At 35.7% G+C, this 24,555-nt stretch overlaps 1 protein-coding gene across 1 annotated transcript; it reads right to left on the bottom strand.

Moving 5' to 3' along the window:
* Nucleotides 1-20,957: 20,957 nt before the first annotated feature.
* LOC145672629 (protein GVQW3-like) lies at nt 20,958-21,533 on the bottom strand. Its single transcript, XM_081741789.1, has one exon. It carries the CDS (start codon nt 21,531-21,533, stop codon nt 20,958-20,960), a length of 576 nt encoding a protein of 191 aa, XP_081597915.1.
* Nucleotides 21,534-24,555: the final 3,022 nt, after the last annotated feature.

Genomic DNA, 24,555 nt, shown 5'->3' with positions numbered 1-24,555 from the left:
AGCAACACACCGAAAACGTAGTAAGTAGCGATAACTGTAAAGTGCAGAGAACTATAACATCTTATTCCATGTTGTGTCTCGAACATAGGGAATTGGATGACGCAAGATAATGCAGGTAGAGTAACATTTTGGTGATATTCATAAATATGTGATTCATGCAAAAATATTTTTTATAATTGCATATTACCTTGTTTGTTAATTTACGTAAGAAAATATTGAAACCTCTCTATGGCGGACACCTCTCTATAGCGGACAATTTTTGATTCCCCACGGCTGTCCGCTTTAGAGAGGTTTCACTGTACTACTAAATCATGCTTAGGGATGCGCACGAAACGAGTCGAGACACGGCTCTTCCAATAGAGAAATATACATTTTTCGAGTCGAGATATCACTTTTACAGCAAATTTTCGAGACGAGACAACCACAAATCTTGTCTCGTGCGCATCCCTAATCATGCTCAGTTTTAAAATAAGCCAACATCATTTACTTACAAAAACATAAAATGTTGCGTGAGCCGTTACCCAGCTTTATCAAACTTGGTTCTCTTCTGTTCGAACTCACAATGAAAGTTTGCACAAGATATTTCACACAAATTTGATCGAGGGTGTATCTATGCACATGATACCCAGGTGGAATCTCACAGCGTTCGGGCGCCTTGCGAACTTCATTTATTAGAAAAAAATCTAAAATTAGGAAATGCTAGTGTGAACATTACATGGATCTATATTTTTTTCCTTCTCCACTTCTAGGAAAAGGGAGATATAGACATTACACATGAGTATATGGTAATTTATAAAATATTGTATTGTCACCGGACATATGTGCATAAAAAATTAAAAAAGTTCTAGGTCTAGATAGCATAGAAGTGGCCATGTGGACAGGCAACAAAGAACGAAAGTGATTTATAAAAAAGCAGGCCCCAGGAATTTTGCCCACATGCCATTTCACTTGATCATATTTCCCTAAAAAATTATTCATGTAAATATCTTTCAATTATTTCTGAAGAGAGGGTTTTGACCTCGCTTTCAAAGGGTAATTTTGTCCTAGATTGATTCCAACAATATTTTTTCTAAAATATAATCTTTCCCAAAGATCACAAACTGACATCTATACTATGTTATTTTGCGGAAATGGTAAGCTGACAAGTGACAACTACCCTTCCAGGAATTCGCAGAATGAAAAGAAAGAAAAAAAGAGAGGGAGAGAGATGAGAAAAGAAAGTTTCGGTTGTACCGCTGTTTATGAGTCACCTGATCGGAACAACTTGAGCGAGGCAGAGAACTGAACTTGCCGCTCGACTCGGGCGGAAAGGAAAAACTATACCGTAGCAGGGAGTTCAGGTCTTATTGTTGCCATGTTTTCAAAGTTAAAGATAGAAGTTTCCTTACTGTGTTTTTTTTCAAAATCTAAAACACGCAAGGCATAGATATGTGTCTCCTCTAGGTTTCTTCAAATTTTGACGTTTGTAACTTTAATAATAAAGAAGAATATAGTGAAAAACTTTGCTATGTTTTTTTAAATGGGCTAACTTTCAAGGTTGCTAGGGGTACCAGATCACCTTAAACTCTGATCTTAGTTCCGACGCAGTTCGCTGCCTGTACTGTTTTACCAGTCTGCCCAGCCTACGACGTCCGACATCTGTAATGAGGTGAGGCACTCAACCCCTCGACATTTGGACGTCTTTTCCCCTTGGTTTCGCCACTTGTTGAAGACAATCACCACAGCACTCCTCGAACACCTGACAAGTCCTGTATCTTCCGAAATTCTCGTGCAGAGTGTTTCTGAATGAGTACTTTCTTCAAAATAATATTAAAAATTATAGAAAAATTTTCGAGACATTCGAGATTTTTAGCAGCTGTCTCGACTCGAAAATTCGAGTCGAGAAATACGTTTGTGTCGACTCGTCTCGAATTTTACAAAGTGTGTCTCGACTCGAACCTCGACTCGAATTCGAGTCGAGTCGAGTCGAGAGTCGAGACATGTCTCGACTCGTGCGCATCCCTAATAATTGCGTTCTAAATGCGGATTTGATTAAATTACAATATACAAATGTCTTTTACAATATCGAACATTCCTATTTATGGTCTTTTTTCCCAAAGTTTCGGTTTTAGTACCAAATTTTGTGACATGGATGCGATATTTTCATAAAGACGCCGAAACAAAATTAAATATTAATGGTAATCTTACGAAATGCATACCTATTAATCGTTTAATATGACAAGGCGATCCACTTTCGATGTTGAATTTTGCTGGTGGAAAGTTGATCAATGTGCAGCAAAACGCAGTCAGCCTGTATGGTAATCGTTCGATGACCTTGTATACAAATCCATTTGTTAGCGTAACGAAATAGCTCCTGTATTACGTAATCGAGCAGACTGATAAGAGTCTCTTTGTTATTTCTTGACCTACCTCACATTTGTAAGTACTCTTTGTGATTATATGTATCTTTATCAGTATTTTGATTTAAGTTGATAAAGTTTAAAGTTAGTAAAGATAAAGTTTAAGTAGTAAGCAGCTTTATACTTTTGCACAAAATGAATGCACAAAAAGGCTATGTTTAGCAGAAGTTGTCCAGAAGTACGTATAAAATAGAAAATTTACAGGAGAAATGAGTTGAAATAACGGAATTGTAGTTGATTTCTGTGCCATTTAAGAATGTAATCGTACTACATGTTGTAGAAATAAGAAATGCAAAATGCTGTAGATGTAGATACTATAAAAACTTACGGGGAGCGTACATAACGGAATTTGAGTACAAATATGCAAGTAGTTAGCCCTAAGGTAACCTAACCTAAACTAATCTACTATTAACAGAAATAAGGAAAATTTTTATCATTTCTTCGAAAATTATTCTGGATTCCTTTAACTAAACATAGGCTCAAAAAATTCTGATCCATGACAGTTCATGTATTTCGCCCAATATCTGGGCAAATATCAATGACGACCTTGTGTGCTACTAATAAATCATTTTGATTTATGATTATATATAATATTATTAATATTAAAGAAAAGCGTAACAAATATCGTTTTAGTGATTGTTCTAAATGTCACAAGTGTAATAACATGGATACCTTGGCTAATAGAATCACAACATGTCTTGAATCCTAGCAGATATGGTTCCATTTTGCGTTAGCTTTTCTTGGTAGTAGCTCAGGAGCGTTATTTTATATGCTTTGGCTCTGGAGTTCTTGTTGGCAGTAGCTCGGAGAACAATATGAATCTCAACATGATTTTAAGACCAGATTTGGTTTTATCCAGCTACTAAAGAACTTAGTGTAAATTGGTATATTGGAACGACCATTAAATGTATTTTTACTACCGAATTTGAAGCAGCGGAAGCTTTCTATATACACTATTTACATCAATATTTAAAAATATCGAACATTGTACGTAACAGGAAGTTTGCAAATTTTGTAGTAAAATCTTTGTTTTCTTAAATTCCACAAATATTCATATGAGATTCTAGGGCGTTTGCTTATGGAACTACTGTTATCCTGTGCCAAATGCCCTTCAGAAATTTCGTTCTATTTGATTCTTACGTCCAATAAATGTGGTGTCTTCCTGTTCTGCCTAATGACCCTCTAGCACTTTCTAACACATTTTTTTTTTTTATCTAATCGTATCTTTAGGCAGAACACTAATTTCTGTTGTGCCTAGTTCCCTTTCTGCCTCATCTTCATAAAAAGGAATATTTAGATTTAAGGGAAATTTAAAACTAATTATTTCCTCGACAATTGTAGTTGCTGTCACGACCTCTTGACTTTTTATATCATTTCAGCTTCTCTGAAATTAAATTAGGAATCATAGATCACCATTATTTTACTACTAATATACAGTATCTCCGCGATATCTGTTGGCCATCTACAACTTCACCGAGATCTTATCCTTATGGTTGTGCGAGTGTAACTAACTGAACACTAACATAGTTAAAGACATATAACTGCCCTTGCGAAAACGTGGATTGATTCTCTCTCATGACACGGAAAATTCTTAAAAGTAATAATAGGAAAATTTGTATTAAAAAAAAAAAGAAAAGAAAAGAAAGAAAGAAACAAAAGTGACTTTTGGTGTTAAGGCAATTCTGTCAACATTTCCTCGCACAGAGGTTGAAATATTAAGAATAATGGTAACATAAATATATGAATTGGAACAATATGACCTAACAGTTTAGGTTGCATATTATAATTATATAAGCAATCACGGACATCCATTCTTTTACTATAAGGTTGATTTGCTCTGTCAGCTCAGGAGTAAAAGTGACGGGAAAAGCGGGGATATATCGTCCTTCCACTTCCAAAAAATGTATATGGCGTCCCACCACTTCTTAAAAAATTACAATGGGAAAAGATAGGCACGGGAGAATGCGTGACGTCATGCGGCCCCTACCTTTTCAGATCCACTTTTACCTCTGTGTCAGCCTAAATAACAATTACTACTATAAGCACTCAGTTGAGTGGAATGTAAGTGTGATAATATGTAGTATTTTACCATCGAGAAAAAAGCATATTCTCAATGGTAAAAGAATTATCCATCTGAAAGATGTAAACTAATGCTTGTTTGTGATTGGCTAAAATTAGGAAATATAAACAAATGCTTATCTCTGATTGGTGGAATCCCTGTTCACATTATTTAGATGGAACTTATATTTGTATTTATTTATTTATTATTTTTATTTTTATTTTTTTTTTTTTTTGTCTTATTTGATGTAAGGTTGTTTTCTTAACATTTTTTTTTCAATTATTATTTGTCAAGTTATTCAGAGTTGAAATATAGCATTCTTCTTTCTTCGTTAGTAACACATTGTCAGCATAGAACAACTTCCTGGCTACATCCTTAAAAACATGTGTTGGTTTCTGCAAACGGTTGTGTTGTAGTGTAGTATAATAGTCTACCAATTATATATATATATATATATATATATATATATATATATATATATATATATATATATATAGGGTGTTTGAAAACAACACCAACAGCGTTTGAGAGGTGATTCCTGACACCAAGATAAGACAAAAAGTATAGATCAACCTGGGTGCGCAAATGCTTTCTTTTGGAGTTATAGGCTGCCGAAAACATGCAAAAACTGAACTTTAAAGGTCCATAGCTCCAAAACTATGGAACCTGCCGTACTCGGCTCAAGACTTCACATGGGAACTAGTATGTGCGCTATCCAAACATCCATGTTTCAAAATCCTAAGGTACTCACGAATTAATTTTTATAGAGGGAGTTTGGATACGGGCATATAATTTGAAGTACTCGCCAACTACCTCTATAAAAATTGTTGGAGAAGTACCGCAGGATTCAGAAACTTGGATATTTGGATAGGGCACATACTAGTTTCTAAGTGAAGTCTTGACCCGACTACGGTAGCTCCCATAGTTTTGGAGCTATGGACCTTTAAAGTTCATCTTTTCATGTTTTCGGCAGCCTATAACTCCGAAGGGAAGCATTTATGCACCCAGGTTAGTCTATACTTTTTGTCTTATCTTGGTGTCAGGAATCACCTCCCAAACGTCGTCAGTGTTGTTTTGAAACACTCTATATATATACCGATTCTGTTACGATATACTCCAAATGGCTGTAGGTCGTTTTGGTGTAGAACGTTTCAGTGTAAGTTTGGCTGTAACGGGTTTTAGTGTAAAAAAAATGATAGCATTAATTATATGCTCGTAATGAAGAAAAAGGGAGAACTAGTTCAGGTAGAAAAAAATAAAATTTGATTTTTTAAAAAGTAGTTTGAATTTTCTGATCTTATACTCGAAGTGCCGTAGTGTAGTTACCGTACCATAGCGTAAGCTGGTTAAAATATTATTGAGGCAATTACAGAACGGTATTGGAGTGTGTTCATGATAGAATGAAATGTGGTCATGATAATATATTCAACTTACAACAGAGTAATAATAATAATAATATGAACAATAATACTCAAATTTAGTTCAAAGTATTCAGCGTCAACAAATGTCTATTGCACAACGTTCCTGAGAAATTCACTTACAGACTGAATCACAGGAGGAGAGTTCTGAGAGTGACCCCCGAAATTCTAAGTTTTGTGTAAATTTAGGCTACTTTTAGGGGTTGATTTTACAAATATTAATATAATTTATCCTTATATTGAACTTGGGTTCTCCCAAAATAAATTCTTGCGTATGTGCCAACCTCATAGGAATTCTATTGAAGAAAATCTGAACTTCAGTTTTCTCAAAATCACCAAATTTAGAATTTAAAATTGTATGCAACTCCCTCTAACAAAGTAATTATATCATTAAGTTTGCATTTCTACACATGCTGCTCAGCCTCTTTGTAACGCCGAGATATTTTTTTGTTTGTTCTGACTTCATGTCCGCCAGTGATTCATTTCATTTGAATCGCACGTAGAGATTCTCTTAGAAGAGCATTTAAGATGGGATGTAATAAGGGTGGTAATTTTGTGGAATGTTATTTTTCAAGGAGTATTAAAATATCAAACTTGAAGAAATGCGTTTGTTTCGACCCACCATAATATGTATAGTGGCGTAAGCTTCGTGGAAAACCACTCGATAAACTGTTCGTTGTAATTAACTTTCAAGTAAAAGCGAATCTAAGGAGTCGTACACTATGATGCAGTATATTTAATGGACTATCAACATGCACGAAAGTGCATGGCAGCCAAGTTCCGCGAAGAAAATGAAAACTGGCCTGCACTGCCGTAAGCATATTATACACGAACAAGAGTTTTGGGTAAAATCGCCGTTTTCGAGGCTTTGTAAAAACGATTCTATTAACGGTAGAAACATTAAATTTTAGAATTTAAGGAGATATCCGAAAGATGTACTCATATGCCAAATCCCACATTCCTACCTTAAACCATATTCGAGTACTGGACCCCTAAAATATGCAGTTTTCAGGCTCACTGACTCACTCATCAAGCCTCCTAAGCCACAGTCGAAGATTAAAAGAGAAAGTGCAGATTTCTATGCTCCCTTGTGACTATTTTTGAAGTAAAAGGCCAGTGTGAAAGGTTTTCTTTATATCTATGCTAATCAGTTCTGAATCATACTGAAACAATGTAACCCGACCCAAGTCGTGCTATTCAGTGCGGATACACATTAGTTAGTTGGTTGATTTATTTGGAGTTTAGCATTCCTTTCAAGGCGAGGCTATATAAGACATGAACCTATAGCTCATCGTGGGATCCTAACCACTTGAGCTCCCAAAAATCGAAGCCAGGTCTTTTGCGCCAAAGGCTCGTACACTAATCACACAGCCACGAGGTTGTTCACGGCACTCAAATGTAGCTAAAGATTTCGGCGCCCGAGGCGAAGTAGAATTCGATGCCCCTACACTTATCTCACCGAGCTTTTCCTACTGTATTTTTTTTTTTTTTCGTCTTCTTATAAGAGAAGCATCTTTCGTTGTTATGCTACGCTGAATTATCAAGCTGCTTGGACAGGCCATCGCAACAGCCAAAAAGCAATTATTACGTACCCTTTTATAAATAAGAGCTGTTTTCAAGAGGCTTATTTTGGACTTTTCATTAAAGTTGACAAAACTACTTGTGGTTGATAAACAAATCTACTTGGAGAACAGTTGTGGAAATGGTTTTAAAATGTTCGAAATGGGTCACAACATTAATTTCCAGTAATAATTGTAAACTTCTAAAATTTTATTCTGTATGTGACTACACAAAAAGGATTTTCATTTAGACTGTTTTACGGTTTTAAAAAAAAAATAATTGTGAAATGTAACGGAAATTCAGAAGAAGTCTTCTTTGTAAATTTCTCAATGTTGATCAGGAGCTGAAGAACATGTTTAATGTTTGTATTTGAAATCCAAAATATAGTTGGTTACTACATACCTTTGAAATTACAGTAATTACTTAGTTTCTTAATCAATAAAGTTCTGAATTTAAGGTTACTTATTATTAATTAACATTTTAAAAATACACTATAGCAGAGCCAAGAGATGGTCTCTGTAGTTTCTCACTACATGCGGAGGAAATATGCAGCCCCTACTTTCGTGCTAGTTACCAACACGGTCACTTTGTCTAACACCATTAGTTAAACCACCATTGGCATTATAGATGGACCGAAAAAAGCCTTTACACGTGAGTAGCGGTAACGCCACTGCGAGCTGTCAGAGACCTTCTCTTGCTGGCCCGTCCATAATACACATTCACACATATATACTATATAATGTGTATATGTTTTGTATTATGTAGATAGAAAAAAAAAATATCACACAACTAGACACGAATACAAAATAATAATAATAATAATAATAATAATAATAATAATAATAATAATAATAATAATAATAATAATAATAACCTGAACGATACAAGTAGTTGATGGAGAAATGATCCCAATAAATTCCTTCGGACTGGAAGAATTTCATACATCAACAGAATAAAAAATCAGTAGTAGTGACCAGTCTGAAAAAAAAAAAGAACTAAATTCGTTGGGTTAAGTTCTGTTCCCTTAAGCCCACATTCTATAACTGCTTCAAGTTTCAAAATGTTATTATTCCCCTTGTTTACCTTCATTTTTAATATTTCCGTGCAGCTCTCATTTTCATACCTTCAATTTGGCCATCGTGATTAATCCGATTGGGTAGAAAAACGGAATTAACTAACCATATTCATCACCATCAAAACGCCAAACACGTATTTCAGACTTTGGCCGTGTTTGATTTTGAAAATGCTCCTGGTACACTATAAGTCATTACTCGGCACCTTGTATATATCACATATTCATTTAAAAATCATATATAATGACATTTTTTAAAATAAAGTAATACGTAAAAGCTTGTGTTTCTTATTGAACGTTTGTGTTGCAAGCGTAAAATTTTCTTTTATGCTTTTAGAAAAGAAAATAGGAACCATAAACAAGTGAAAATAGATCACATGCTTATATTTTGCTTGACCTGTATTTCAGAGACCCCTCTGGCGAAACAGTAGATGCTCAAAAAAATTCACGTCTGTGATTGAAGATAAAATCTCACGCCATCTGATGTGCATACTTAACAGACATCTCCAGGGGAATTTTTGGGAAGAATGCGTGTGTGAACTATTACGGTAGTTCGGTGTTTTATACAGATGAGTTCTTAAAGGTTTTTTGTTCTTCCTGATGCAAATCCTCTTTTATAACGCATTTGTTAACTTCTTTAGGGTAAAAAGTAAAGATAAATGTAATAATTGCAAGAATATCTACGCAATATTCAAATATGCGTGTCTTTGACTGATAGCTTTGTTGCAGCATCTGTGTGATTACTTTTCGGGATTCTTGTTCATTGTTGACTGCTGTCGCTATATTTGGTCTCCAAGCTGCCTTCCATGCGAATATGGAATGCAATTAATACAGGATGGAACACATATCTGAAGTTTCAATTAGGCAGATGACGTTCTAATTCTAGTTCTACATATTTTCTTCTTTTTTATTCCCAAAAGATTAGCACAACAGAGGTTTATACATGTATGCAGAAAAGGATTTATTTGTCTATACGACGTTGCCGAAGTAAAAGGAGAAATAGATGAATATTACAAAAATTTTTGTTTGAAGAGATGCTCTTTAATCTGTCATTCTACTTTTCGTTAGTTCCTGTAATTCTTCTCAGGAAGACACTGTCCAGTGATAAAGCCCTTACCTCTGGTCCATGGAATCCTTAGTTCGATCCCTGGCCAAGTAAGTTTATGGTGAACAATATTGTGTTTGTGAACTTTCTCAGGGTACACGCGTTTCCTTCCACATTTTCATTTCATGAACTATTCCATCATAATTCACTTGCCTTAATCATCCATTGCCTTAGCCTAAAGGGCATAATCGTGGAACGTTAAACTGAAATATCTGAAATTCGTCATCGATTGAGCTGTTGACGTGTTTTCAGGTACATTCGAACAAGAGCTACAACTCTGCAGAACTCATAGATTTGTGTAAAATCTGTAACGGTTTCTTGAAGAGATCAGAATCACGGAAGCAACCTAATATCACAGATAGTTTAGAGGCTTATATGCATCTTTCCTTAGCATACAGCAGCTTATTACAGCCTGTTTTAAATATCACCGTACTATATATATATATATATATATATATATATATATATATTACTTTTGTACTGTGCTCTTTTTTATTAATACAAGAATAGTCAATTAAATAAATATTCAATGTTTGAATTTATTTTTTATTTTATTGAACTATAAATAGGAAGAATATTTTAAACCCTGATGTAGCTAGAATGACGAAATTCCTCGAAGGATATTTATATTGTTTGCACAAGTTTGCAGTCTGCAGAAACATAAACGTTTGCACTTTTATCTAGAATTATTTCTGGTATTCCCGTAAAACTATGTTGACGCTTGATAAAATAGGATGATCATGGTCCCGAATGTTCCATATTAAAGAACTTATACTTTAATATGAATCCTTGACATGAACATTAGGGAAGAAAAAGCATATTACACTTTCAGATTTGTTTCTTTTAGTAGCAAAACCTAACTGAATCACTGGGATGGAATTCTGAATGGTTACCGATACACGAGACAAAATCAGCAGCTGTGTTTACAGAACTTCTGATTAAGACTATTCTAAGAGATTGTTTATAATTAACAGAATAAAAATTAAGCGATGTTTTAAATTGAGACCAGATGTAAATAGGACCATTTGACAGAGAAAAGCAAGAAAATTCGAAGGACTCTTACTCTCTCTTTATGTTTCATGTATCTCCATAAGTGATAGTCATCAATTTTAGGAAAATTCGGTTAATATGTGGTACGTTTGTTACGAAATAGTAAAATTTGGTTCCTTCTATTAGCTGAATACCCATAACTTATGATTTACATTAATAGGTATATAGAAAATACGTATTTTGAAAATAATCTTTTTAATAAGCGTAATAGTTTTGCACGTACGTAATCCATGTATATAATATTCAACATGCACTGAAATTTTTAAATAGTTTTATTTATAGGCTACGAACTACATTGTAACATTATCAATTGGTAACTCATTGTTTCAAAAATTTAAAAATATAATTTTGTGTTTGGTGACGTATAATTTTTGATAATTATGGTCATTGTTTCTTTCAGATATACTTTTCGGGAAGAGGAGGGAGAATTAGGCCTCAGAACTATTTTTATTTTCAGTTGTCATATCAGAATTCATTTAAACACCCACTCTTTATATATTAGACTCTGGAGAACTGAATTTTCTGAATTGACTCATTTTAAAGATAATTAGAACAAACGTAGCTCTTTCTTACTTCCATATGAAAAAAGAATGACAATCCAATAACCTTTATGTACAAGTTTTACAAGTGTTCAAAAGTTTCAGTGTGAGTGTACTTCCAGGGCCGGCTTTAAGCATTTTGCCACCCCGCGCAATGGCATCGTTTGCCGCTCCACCTTTGTCAAGAAAGAACAAATCTTAAAAGTCACGATATTAAGTATGCTACCCCATCATGAACAACAAAAAGGAGGAAAGAGCACTCAGTCAGAAAGGTTTAAACACTACAAATACAATCTCGTTGTCTGTCTCTTTTTTCTTTCTTTAAATAATTATTTCAGAGGAAAGATGGTAGTCTTTTTTCTATAGAATTCAATATCGAGCTTCAATCGCATTATATCAGTTCGTAATTTCAGTGCAACTAGCTCTTTTATCTTTATTTCTTAATTTTCCTTCTACATCTGTTTTTTTTTTTTTTTTAAGTTGTTTCTACTTGTACTCATGACGAACTTGTTTGTGACAAGTATAAGAAAACTTTTCGTATCAAGACTGATAATTAACTACATGGAATAGGTGATCACTTCTATTCGAGAATTGAGGTCTTGCATTTGATAACAATCAAGAAATTCATGCTTTGATTTGACCATTTGTTCTAGCACTATCCATGTGACCTTAAACTAATGCAACCTAAACTGATTTATGAGTGTAGTATTCAAATAGTAGATCACCTTTAACTACCTTAACTGTTTCCAACAAGAAATATCAAGCACTATTTGTTTTAAATAATATAGTTATGATAGATTTTGCTGCCCCGTGCAAATGCACGTGTTGCACATATGGTAGAGCCTGCCCAATGTAATTCTTACTTTCAGGTTCTTAAACACGAATAAGGCCCCCGATGAGACTACAGGTATTCAAACAGGTTTAGAGAAACAAAAGACACGATTATTTATTAAGGCACAAAGTGGGAATATATTAAATGCTGCTTCACCATTGTATTTATCGATTTTCTGTTCAAAAGCTAAAGTGAAACTAGATCAGGAAAATAGCTATTTGAACACAATGACGTCAGACAATACGCTGGAAATGCTATATACGCTAGGATTAGCTTGAAGGAATGTATTCATGGGGAATGATTACATGATTAACTGATAATGCGTATCTGTGTGTACGTATCATTGCAAAAGCTGTGGGCAAGTAATCTCTTTTGTCTGAAGACAGGCATGAACCATAAGCAGAATGCAAAATGTCATTTCAATTTGTTTGTGCATTGTCTACTTACCACATATGATCGGTAGATACAAAGTTTAAGTTCTTATTTCCGTTTAAAAAATTATTGAGTTTCCATATAGCTCCAGATGATCGCGAAGAAGTATGTAAAGTATATCCTATAATTTAACAATATTAAAAGGAAATATATTACATTTGTATTTATAGCATTGTCTTAGTTGAATGTTCCTTCTAGGTAGGAAATACTGTAGAATCTAATGTACAGTACCCTGATCATGTAAGGTTTTTATTTAAAATTAATAAAATTATACCTTTAAAACGAATATTGCAACAAAACTATTTGCAATTTTTATTTTAACTGTTCTGGCGGTATTTTCATGAATCAAAGACATTTCAAGTTTAATTTCCCGTAAGCGTGTTACTTTCTAAAGTATTATATTTAATGCCATTGTTGTGTGATTGAAGTTCTTTATTCGATTATGTTTTATATTATTATTATTATTATTATTATTATTATTATTATTATTATTATTATTATTATTATTATTATTATTATTATTATTATTATTATTATTATTATTATTATTACTGTGTGAAGAAATGTATGTGGTGCAATGTGATGTCACAGTGGATATGACACAAAATAGAAAGAGGTACAGGAAAGAAAAGCCGGCCCCAGCTGACTGCAAGAAAGGTTTAGAATATTATTTTATATTGTTATTCATAACAGACAGTTAGTCGGAAAAATCAAGACATTTTCACGAACATTATGAATTCAAGCGAGGATGCGTATTCGAATATGAAGCCTGGTTTTCTTTAGATCTTTCTGTTATCGAGATGTATGGAGTGACGTGCTGACAGAGAGATGGAAAGATAACATTTTGGTTTTAAGACTTATTTCGTTCGCAACTCTCAGATAACTTCCCAGTACGGATGACCCTCCATGAATATCACCTCCACTCGTACTTTTTCCACCTTGAATGGGAGTTGTACTTTCAAAGTATGTGGAAACTTTTGTTAGTTGTTCCTACAAAAGCAGATACAAATACAGGATTTACGAAAAATGCTGTTATTCTTTGATGAGATTATTTTAACGCGGAAAGGTATATTTAATAACCAGAATGAACATGTTCGGACGGTGAACAATTCAAAAATACTACAACAGTGAAATTTTCAGCAGTATTCGCCAGTTAGCGTTTGGTCTAGCATTCCTACTACAGGAGCCTGTTCCCTCCACTTTCTTTGATAAATAGAGCCTGTACTACTTGAAGATATGCCTTTAACTGTAAGACGACGTATGGGATTCCAACAGGATGTGTTTTCTGCCCAAAAGTGTATGAGTTCGAGTATACGAGTGTTCTTCAATGAGACATCCTTAACAGTTGGATTGAATATGGTGGGCTTTTTCTTGGCTACTGAGATCATCCGAACTTGCGTATTTGGACTTTTCTCTGGGATTACATAGGCACTTTAGTATTCTTTACCGGAAATCACATGAGCTGCCGAAAAAGTCCGCAGTACTACTGTAATTTTTGAAAGAATGAAACAATCCGTGATACTCCGTTCCTAACTTTGTTTGTAATTAAATGGTGGGGACTTCGGACAGTTACTCTAAATATAACTTAGCTTATGCCGGCTAGGCTAAAGGAGACGGTGATGATGAGAAATAAAGGAAATAGTGGAATGAAGAAAGTGGGAGGAAACGGGAGAACCCCGAGGAAACCCATGCACAGTGCTTGTCTACCATAAAGCTCACTTGGTGCGAGCTGGGATCCAACCAGGGACCCCATGCACCAGAGGTGAACGCTCTACCACTAAGTCATCGCGGACCGCCATATATGTACTGGGTACATGGAGCTTCTAACGTGTGCCTCTGCGGTAACTGAAATCATATCTCTATGCACAAAGCAGTAACGTGCGAACACTAAAGATAATAGTGATTAAATTAGATAGTGAATTAAGTTTGATATAATCGGACTTCGATAACACGATTTACGTGTGTTCTTTGCATTTGAAATCTCCTAATAACATCTCAACTGGCTGCCTCGTGACGTCATGGTTTGTTGCTCGGATTCTGAGTAAACCACACATAGACAACAAGGAGAAAGCAGACTTGGTGTTGACAAGAAACTGATAACAAACAAGGTGAAGTCGACGGTTTTGTAGAAACATTACTCGTGGTTTCATGAATAATCAAGCACTGGCAACACTTTTTAAAATCCATTCTACCTACTTCATCCCGTCCCCGTTTTGCTGAACCTGTTCTCTTTCACCATGCTCTAAACTAAAAGTGCGCTCCTAAGTTACATATTGGGGAGTTGGAAATGACTGCCTTATACAATCTGCATTCTTCTGTAAAATACGCGTATGTTATCGCGTGGGTATCGCAGCATCCTACATGTGGATATCACATCCTCCAAATATGTACCACTGAATAGCTTGTTTGCTGCCCGTCCAAAAACTTTTTTTCAGAACCATAAGATTCAAGTTTGGTTTTTAACTTCATTTTCTATTCCTACGTGCATTGTCACTCATCAACTAAGCACTTCCGGACATTTGTCCATTTACACCTTTTTACCTTCTAGATACGATTAACGTCTCCTGTGAAATTTTGGTACACACCTCTTATACATTTAAGATGTAGGGGATCATTTCGGAATAGTCTTCGCAAAATGCTACAATAACGCAAAATATCAATAATAATAATAATAATAATAATAATAATACCCCAAAAATTATTATAAACTGCTATACCGATTGTGGCAAACTAAATCGCAAATTTTGCATTGCGTTGACCAAACCGTTACAGAATATAAGTGCTAGACAATAATCGCTAACCATTTCTATTTTGTTTCTTTCTGCCATGCCTGTGGAAGTAATAGTACATCGTTACCATATTCATCTATGCCGATATTTCTCAGGAATCGCTCCCAGACACGGATAATAGATTCTATATTCTATTATCATAATGTAACCTGCGAAGTAGTTTTCATTCATCTTGACGAAGATATTGTAATTACAAGGACTTCTATCGGGAGAAATGGAAAATGTTCAATATCTCCATGCACAGGTACGCAGATGTGCAACGGCGTTAGGCGTATGACAGGAGGCAATGCCATAGAAAATAATGAGCGTCGTTCTCAGCAAGTCCCGTAGCTTTCTCCTGAGTGAGGAACGATGATCTTACCAAAAAAACTACAGTAATAGACTGCATCGATCGTCTGCCCACAACGTACAGAATTATTATTTATTATTATTTATTTCTTATTTAAAATGGCGGAGTTAAGGCATAACCTTTTCTTCCACTCAACCATTTACATTTTTCTTTACAGTCGGATCTCTCTCTCTCTCTCTCTCTTTTTTTTTTTTTTTTTTTTTTTTTTTTTTTACGAGAATAAAACTGACATACAGTTAGGCACGTTAAAGAGTTACCGACATACATAACAATACAGAAAATAAAACATGAAAAATGAAAATGAAATTTATTACATATAAAATAAACACTAAAACAAACAAGAGACATGCTTAAGACATGTTAAACCATACAAGGAGAAACAAATACGTCAATCTTGATTATATATAACATAAAATACATTCCTATGATTCACTATCTATAGATAAAATGATCCACCTACTTAAGTGATTGTCTACAATGTATACATTCATACACATGTATCAGATAGAAAAGGAAATGAGAAGAAATAGAAAGGGAGAGAAGAAAAAAACGACTGCATGGTAACACCAGGAATAGTTTCGTGTGTAACATTTTTTTTTTTTCTTTCTTACTTACTGAAGACCTATTTATACATTAGAAAGATATTCTTTAAGCCGACGTTTAAAAGTCAACACTGAACCAGAGTTTCTGATGCTTTCAGGGGTGTCATTCCAAGCTTTGGTGACAAATAGTGTGAAAGATTTGGAAAAGAAATTAGATTTGTGCGTTTGAACGGCAAGTGTTGTATTTCCTCTAGAACGGGTATTTAGTGGGTGAGTATCGCCGAGAAATTTAAATTTAGAGGATAGATAAGTAGGTTTCTTACTATTAATTATTTTATATAAAAGTGTTAGAGAATGAATGCGGCGGCGGGTATTTAGATTGCACCATCCTAGTTCCTGATAACAATGGGAGATGTGGTCGAAGCGCTTTTTATTAAATATGAATCGAACGCAGGCATTCTGAATGCACTGCAAACGCTTTGCCAGATCTTCGGTTAAATCAACATATGCTGCATCACAAAAATCTAAATGAGAGATAACCAATGACTGAACCAGGGACGCTTTAATGGATTCCGGAAGAAGGTTTTTTAAACGCTGAAGAGAATGGAGGGAGCCGTAAGCTTTCTTGCATACTCTATTAATATGGTCTGTCCAATTTAGGAATTTATCGATCTGGAGTCCTAGGCTATTGACGCTATCGCTTACAGGAATGGCTACATTGTTTACAAGAGCATTCGGTAGGCTTGTAATATTGATTGTGGAGAGTAGTTTACGAGAACCAAGCATGATATATTTTGATTTGGTTGGGTTTACTTGCAGTCCATTTTTACGTGCCCATGTGCAGATACTTTCAATGTCACTGTTTAAGTGATCAATCGCGGTGGTTAAATTTAGGGGATTAGTGGTTAAATAGCATTGTATATCATCTGCGTATAAGTGATATTTACAATGGGTGATGTGCTCAGGTAAATTGTTGATGTATAAGGAAAACAGAAGAGGTCCTAGAACACTGCCCTGCGGGACTCCACAGGGAACAAGTTTCGTATTGGAACATATGTTATTAGTGACAACTTTTCGTTTTCTATTTGATAAATAGGAGCTAAACCAAGATAAAGTTGACTGGAAAAAGTTGTAGAAGGAAGACAGTTTGGCAATCAGTATGTCATGGTCTATAGTTTGGAAAGCTTTAGAAAAATCTAGTAGGGATAACAATGTAACTTGGCGTTCATCCATAGCGGCACGAATATCATCAGTGATATTTACTAGAGCAGTGCAAGTGCTATGCTGAGATCTGAAACCTGACTGAAACGGATTTAAGATGTTATTTTTTTCGAGGAACTTAGTTAATTGGTCATGTATTATATGCTCTAATGCTTTGGAGAGTGCAGGGAGTATCCTAATAGGGCGAAGATCTTCTGCTTTTGTTGGATTTTTGGTTTTAGGCAATGGGCGAACGTGAGAGAGTTTCCAAATTGATGGAAATTCTCCGGTTGTGATGGAACTATTAAAAATATGCACAATGACATCTACAATGAACGGTAATATCTTTTTAATAAGAATGATTGGCAAGTCGTCAGCTCCTGAAGCAGGTGATTTGATTTTGTTTATTGCCTTCATGACTTCCGGAGCAGTGACGAGGTGAAGGTTAAATATATTTTTTACAGGGCTCGTTTTTTTAATATTCTTCAAAGTATTGATTTTATCTGGTGTATAGCATAGCTGCTCATTTATGGTGTCTATATGAAGTTCTGGAAGTTTATCGATTTTGGCTTTGACACCAATACCAAGGAACTTCAGTTTTTGCCATAGCTCTCGTGGTTGGGTCCTATGGCTCAGGAGACTTCTAGCAAATTCGATTTTCGCCCTACGAACTTCTTGATTACAACGGTTTCGTAATTTTCTATATTCTTCCTGCATTAATGAGATGTTTGTACTAAGAGAGTATTCTTTCAAGTGTTAATTTCTGAACGCGTTCCACAAGAAACTTCTATTCGCAGGAAAATACCTGTACAATCTGGGAAACGTTATGGTTTCTCAGTTCACAGTATTTTTCTCACAAAAGACTTGAAAAATCAGTTGTTCATAGGGTATAAAGGTGCTCGGGTACCATCTGTGAGAGCATCTCCATAAAGTATGCTCATAATTGTAATTTGTGTAATCACTAAAACACCACGTTAAATTTAAGTTACAGATATGCATAATTGCAATTATTATGAATATTTATTCAAAGTAGTTTACCTAAAGCAAAGAAAAGACTTACTAAAAATTAGGTACAAAGTTGAATAACACAAATAAGCCATTAGTAATACAAGTATACATTTTCCGTAACTCGTAATTTTTCACCTTAAAACAAATCTGAAATCGGATTTATTTCCTGTTGGTAACTTTTTGGCGGTAAATCATCCGCAGCGGAATGATGTCCATCCTTCAGCCAAGAAATAATTAGCTCGTCTATTTCGAACTTGTCTAGCGATGAACAACAAGTTAGACAATGTTTGAGCACTTAGTGTATTTCTAATATTAGTCATCTGTAAATTCATAACGGGAAATCCCCGTTCGCACTTTGTCGTGGAAATTGATAATATTTCTACCCGATTTCCGCAATTTCTCATCGACAATCTACTTGTTAGACTTAAGTCTGATAACGATTTTTCTTGGTCAGGTTAGAAATACTCAGCAAGAAGTATCATCTCTCTATCATCATACAACATCTTTTCCATATCGACCATGTCAGTTGGCAATGTCGACCCATCATCTACCACGCCTTTGATAGGGAATCTTGTGAATAAATTATCAATTAAAGTCTGATAAACTGATGATTTCTTATTTGTTTATAAATTTAATTTTTGTAATTACACATGAAGGTTTGATACCATTACCAAGTTCCCTCCCCCGTCTAGAAAGCGAAAGGGAACGAGGTTCCTGGAAAGTGTTCAGAGTTGAATGGGAATTTCCCTCCTTCTTCAACTTCAATTACCACACTGCTGTTTGCCATGTGCCAAATTACGATGAATTTCAATTAAATTATCATAGTATAATTATTTCCTTGTTGAATTATCAATACTTTTCAGTGGAAAAATGGATGAAATTTCGAAGTTCCAAATCAAAGTAAGTAGACCAATGTAAAGGGAGAAAAAGTGTAAAATTTTCCATACAATTATGCGTACAATCCAAACTTCAGATTTTCGTGTAATTAAGCTTACAGTATAAATTTTATGCCTATTTTTCTCACAACTTTATGGGTTGATTGCCCTGTGCTGTAAGCGCTCCATATAATAAACATTAGCTTCAGCAATTATTATAGCAGAAAGCAATTGATATATGAAGCCAAGGACTGTATTTTTTGTTTCTAATTTTTTTCTTAAATAACATCGATCGTTTTCGATCATTTTTACAAACCAACTCACTACCAATTTTCCATATATAGAAAGTTCCCCCCCCCCATAAAGGAGAATTTTAAAAAATGCTAGGACACACACTGTTTATTTTCAATAAAGAGTTAATACACTGAATTTCATCTCCGTAAGTTTAACGGCTTGCGAGATACTCTTTTTCTTTTTCACAAAAATTCGGATCCTCACTACCTCCTTAGGATATTATGCATTATAATAAAAGCAATATAACATCCCAATTTGGATTAAGGCCTAACTATATACCAAAAGTAATTTCATTTGACTTTGCAATTTGACCGTGATGATCAGGCACACATAGTTACATTCATTTTTTAATATAATAATTTATATATTACCGTGATTCAAAAATGTATTTTTTCCAGTAGTTAGCTCTAAAAACTCACAGGTCTCGAAAGCCAAGTAGTAGTGTAAATCCTATTGCTATTATTACTATTAAAAATATCAATATCCAAAAGTGCCTGAAGTTCTTTTTTCACTTGGTTAGATATACTCACCTCAGGTAAGTAGACAGAAACAAGTGGAAAAGAAAGGGAAGTGAAGGTCTTGAAAGTAAAGCGGAGACAAATTTACCAGTCCTCAGAAGATACTGTCTACAATGCAATGAGCAGAGAGGGTCGGTAGATCATACTGAGTTGGTGGGTCGCAGTGGGTCATGGTGGGTGGTGGGTCACAGTGGGTCACGGTGGGTGGTGGGTCGCAGTGGGTCACGGTGGGTGGTGGGTCACAGTGGGTCATGGTGGGTGGTGGGTCGCCGTGGGTCACGGTGGGTGGTGTTTCGCAGTGGGTCACTTGGGAGACGGTGAATGTTGTAATATTCGGTAGAGTAACAGTGCATGTTTTTTTCCCCCACATTTTTTAAATATACAATGAGTAATAGACAATAAAGTAATGAGAATTGTTGGAAAAAACAATTTTACTTACATTTTTAACCAACCCCAATGTGATCATCTTCAAAATACTCCCCTTGTGCCTGCACACACTCTATCAGCGTTTCCAGTGTTGATAGCATCTCCGGAAGTCATATTTTGGGATGCCTGACAAAGCCCGTGTTACAGCTGTTTGAATGCCTGTTTCTGCTTCAAAATGGTGTCCTTTAAGAACTGCTTTCACCTTTGAGAACAGAAAAATCACACGGGGCGATGTGCGGTGAATGAGGAGGGTGTGGTACCACTGTAATGGATTTTGATGTCAAATACTGCCGAACAGACAATGCAATATGCGCTGGTGCATTATTGTGATGGAGGATCCAGGTGTCAGCAATCTCTGGACGAACATGAACGAATTTTCGAAGTCTTTCGAGAATTTCTATGTAGAAATATTGGTTTACTGTCTGCCCTAGAGGTACCCACTCTTTATGGACAATTCCCCTGGAGTCAAAAAAGCACACAAGCATGCATGTCAACCTGGACGACATGCAGGCTTTCTTTGGTCGTGGCGAATCTTTCGAATACCATTCGTTTCAGGGTCATATTGAAAACACCAATTTTCATCACCAGTGATAATTCTGTTCAGTAAATCCGGGTTAGATTCCATTTGGTCCAACAAATCAGCCGCCACAGTTCTCCGGTCATCTTTTCGTTGCTGTTTGAGATTTTTCGGAACCAGTTTGGCACACAATTTTCGCATTCTCAAATTTTCAGTTAATATCAGACGGACTGTTTCTCGATTCATTTTCAGTTCATTCGCAATCATTTTCACGGTTAATCGTCTATCCGTCACGGTTAATCGTCCGATAAGTTCCCTCACTCTGTATGTGTTCTCTCTCGTTCGTGTTGTGGGTCGCCCACTGTGGTGTTCATCTTTGATTTTTCTTCTGCCTTCCGCAAACATTTTGTGCCAACGATACGCCTGTGCCATTGATAACACTTCACTTCCAAAGGCCGGCTGAAGCTTCCGGTACGCTACTGCGGCAGTTTCACTAGGTTTCACACAGAAGGAGATTGCGTAGCACTGCTCAATATTACGTTCTTCCATTGTTGTGACGGGGGTCCACCACACGACCTCTTCAACCTCAAACTCCACAATAAATATTATTTCGTGAGTGCCACATGCTGTGCTAATGGTGCAGGCCCAAGATCACACGCTGGCTTCGGTTTCAGTCTGCAGGGTTGCAAGCATCAGCTGGAAAAAACATTCTCATTACTTTATTGTCGGACCTCGTAAAAGTTATTATTCAGTTTTTACACGGATTACAAATAAGCAATTTCTCTAATAGTTCTTTTTTCTATATAAGTTGGATCTCCTGCCCACAGCAGCTCTTAAGTTTTCAACATTTGTTTCTTAAGGACGACCCTGCCCGTTGTAGCTGGGTCTAAAGGAACTTCTTGTCCAATGCAGATGGGTAAGGAATCTTTTGCCTGATGCAGCTCAGAGGCAAGGGCAGTGGAGTTTCTCACATCCAGTTCAGCTTGAAGAGATAGGGAGGATGCGACCAGTTTATAACTGAAGTATTTATTCTGTCTCGAGGTGTCCACTTTTATACCCGATTTTTGGGACAAATCCTGTGAAGGGGTTGAATTGGTCCTCTTTGTATCTCTTCGTTTTCCCTCGGAGATGGCCTCTATCGGCTACTTGCTGGTGTTTGTGCCAAAGCACATAGTGAGATTTTGCAATATACTATGGCAAACTTACAGCGATGAAGAAACGAGTCGCACGCAATGTTTCGAGTATTATAGGTGATTCAGAGATGTACGAAAGTCCATAGACGACAATCAGTGAACTGGACAACCTTCCATAAACAGAATCTCCGAAAATGTGGAACGAATCAGAGAATTTGTGAATAAAGATCATCGAACGAGAATTAAAGAGATTGTAGACATTGTTGGTGTGTCGTATAGTCAGTGCAGAGAAGGTCGGAATTGAATATGCGCCATGTCATCACCAAGTCTGTGGTCATGGCGCCATGTCATTACCATCACCCGCGCCGAAGACAAACGCTAACCATATAGCCATGAGGAAATTCTAATGATGTATGGATACATTATATAGGATATGTGCATAATATATATTTAAGTACTACTGTTGTTATCATTATTTAAAATATTATCAATATCAACACATCCTAAACTAAATTATGTATACGACACCAAGGGCATCCATGGTGTGGTTTCCAGAGGGGGCAAGTACAAGCGACATTTCAATTATAGTTTAAAATTTTGCGGTAACTATTCTAAACATTCTATTGGGTTTTCGATCTTTCGAAGTACAATTTCCTCTAGGGTGGCGATCGGCTCACCTTGCCTCCCCTGATGGACGCCCTTGTACGCCACTAGTGTAAATACGTACACTGAAGAAAAGATTTGCTCAGATTGACCAAAACATAGGTACTGGTGACCAAATCGTTTGGTCAATATAGCGCCAAACGTTTGGTCACCAGAATGAAGTCATTTGGTTACGATTTGTTTGGTTGCAAGAACCTAGTAATTGGTTACAAGTACCAAATATGCATTTGGTAATTTTGATCAAATAATGACCAAATAAGTTGGATTTGGTTGTAAATACCAAAATATTTTATTAAAGTGACCTAGGTTTGGTCCTTCAAAGTAAATAATTTGGTTGTAAATACTAAACCTACATTTAGTGAATTTGGCCCAAGCATTTTGTAGCAATTACTAAATATTGTTGGTATAAGAACTAAACGGAAAATAATACGAATATTTTGAAGAATGTAATATTTTCCGAATACCTAATAGAAGTTAAAGATTATACTCGATATTTTGTACTGGTTCAGTTTACGGAACCACAATTTTGTAAAATTTACAGGAGAAATGAATCGGCACATGCTAAAAGGGCCTCAGTCAAAACGTTATAGTTTTGAGAAAGACAGAAAAAACGTTGTGACCAAAATGTAACGCAATGAAGAAAATTACAAAACATATGAAAAGATTGCACTAAAATAGCTTGACCACCATATTGTGGACTTCAGATTTTAAACCATTCCGTTATCTTGTGAAAAATAATTGAAAGTGCTGGACTGAGGCCCTTTTAGCATGTTGCAAGAATGTCAATGAAGCATTGTTAAATGCAATAAAGAATACTTTATTAGACGACTTACTACATCTTTGAATATTGTGCACAGTACACTCTGTGTTTGTGGGGATCAAAAGTTTCAGTCATTATCGTCACTGGTGTTGTTCGCAGCTTCCCCTTCTTCAACGTTCCTGTCCCAATCCAAGATTTCGTTGAAGAACTGAATGTATGGTTCAGGAATGTATGGTAACAATTTTTTTTATGTCCCTGATTGTTTCGTTTTTAATTGGCACTTTATCATGCGGATAAGCGATTTTGGCAGGTAAACGTATGTCACGAACTCCATGTTGTTTACGGCTGAATGTGTGTGCCACCAAAGAGTCAATGAAATGTCTAGCAACTACTTGTGATGGAAACTTTGAGTCATAGGTAAAGTGCATAAATGTACTTCTCAAAAAATGTACTTTTTTGTCTTTTGGTACAACTCTGGCATGGTTTCTTCAGAAATTACCTTTTTTTGTAGAAGTTTGGCCACCACGTTTTGAAATAAAATAATTCGTGCGAAGCCACTTCTTTAACCATGAATTTTTGGTGTTGCTTGCCTGAATAACATCCTGGTTATTTCATGGGGGCTGTAAATCCTGTCGTGATGACTTCAAGGTCGTTTTATTATACCGAAATGTCGGTCACAGGGCAAGAATGAATGCCCTCGTACAGGAAAAAGGTGCTCAGTTTTTTCAAGTCGTTTCATGTCTGTTAACGCTAGAAACAACCTTGTTAAAACGTGATTTTTATTTTGTCCTCCGCAATTGTCTGAGAACATATGAAGTTCTGTATAGTGAGCTGGTAAACTCTTTAAGTAGTCACAAACAAACGAGCAACCTCATTTGCTCCTTTTTTTTTGGGGGGGGGGGCAAATCCTTCATGGTACAGGTAAATGACTGCCGTATTCTGCTTGATATCATGAATGCAAAAAACAGTAGTAGTCAATTGCCTAAGTTAAAAAGTGTCTTGCACCGGGATCCGA

The sequence above is a fragment of the Thermobia domestica genome, chromosome 16 (assembly GCF_964235325.1).
Source record: "Thermobia domestica chromosome 16, izTheDome1.hap1.1, whole genome shotgun sequence".
Taxonomy (NCBI): Eukaryota; Metazoa; Arthropoda; class Insecta; order Zygentoma; family Lepismatidae; genus Thermobia; species Thermobia domestica.
This window is presented reverse-complemented; position numbering and strand designations above follow the sequence as displayed.

Bases quoted from the DNA above. Each gene is read 5' to 3' on its own strand.
- LOC145672629 (XM_081741789.1), bottom strand. From the start codon at position 21,533: ATGGAAGAACGTAATATTGAGCAGTGCTACGCAATCTCCTTCTGTGTG.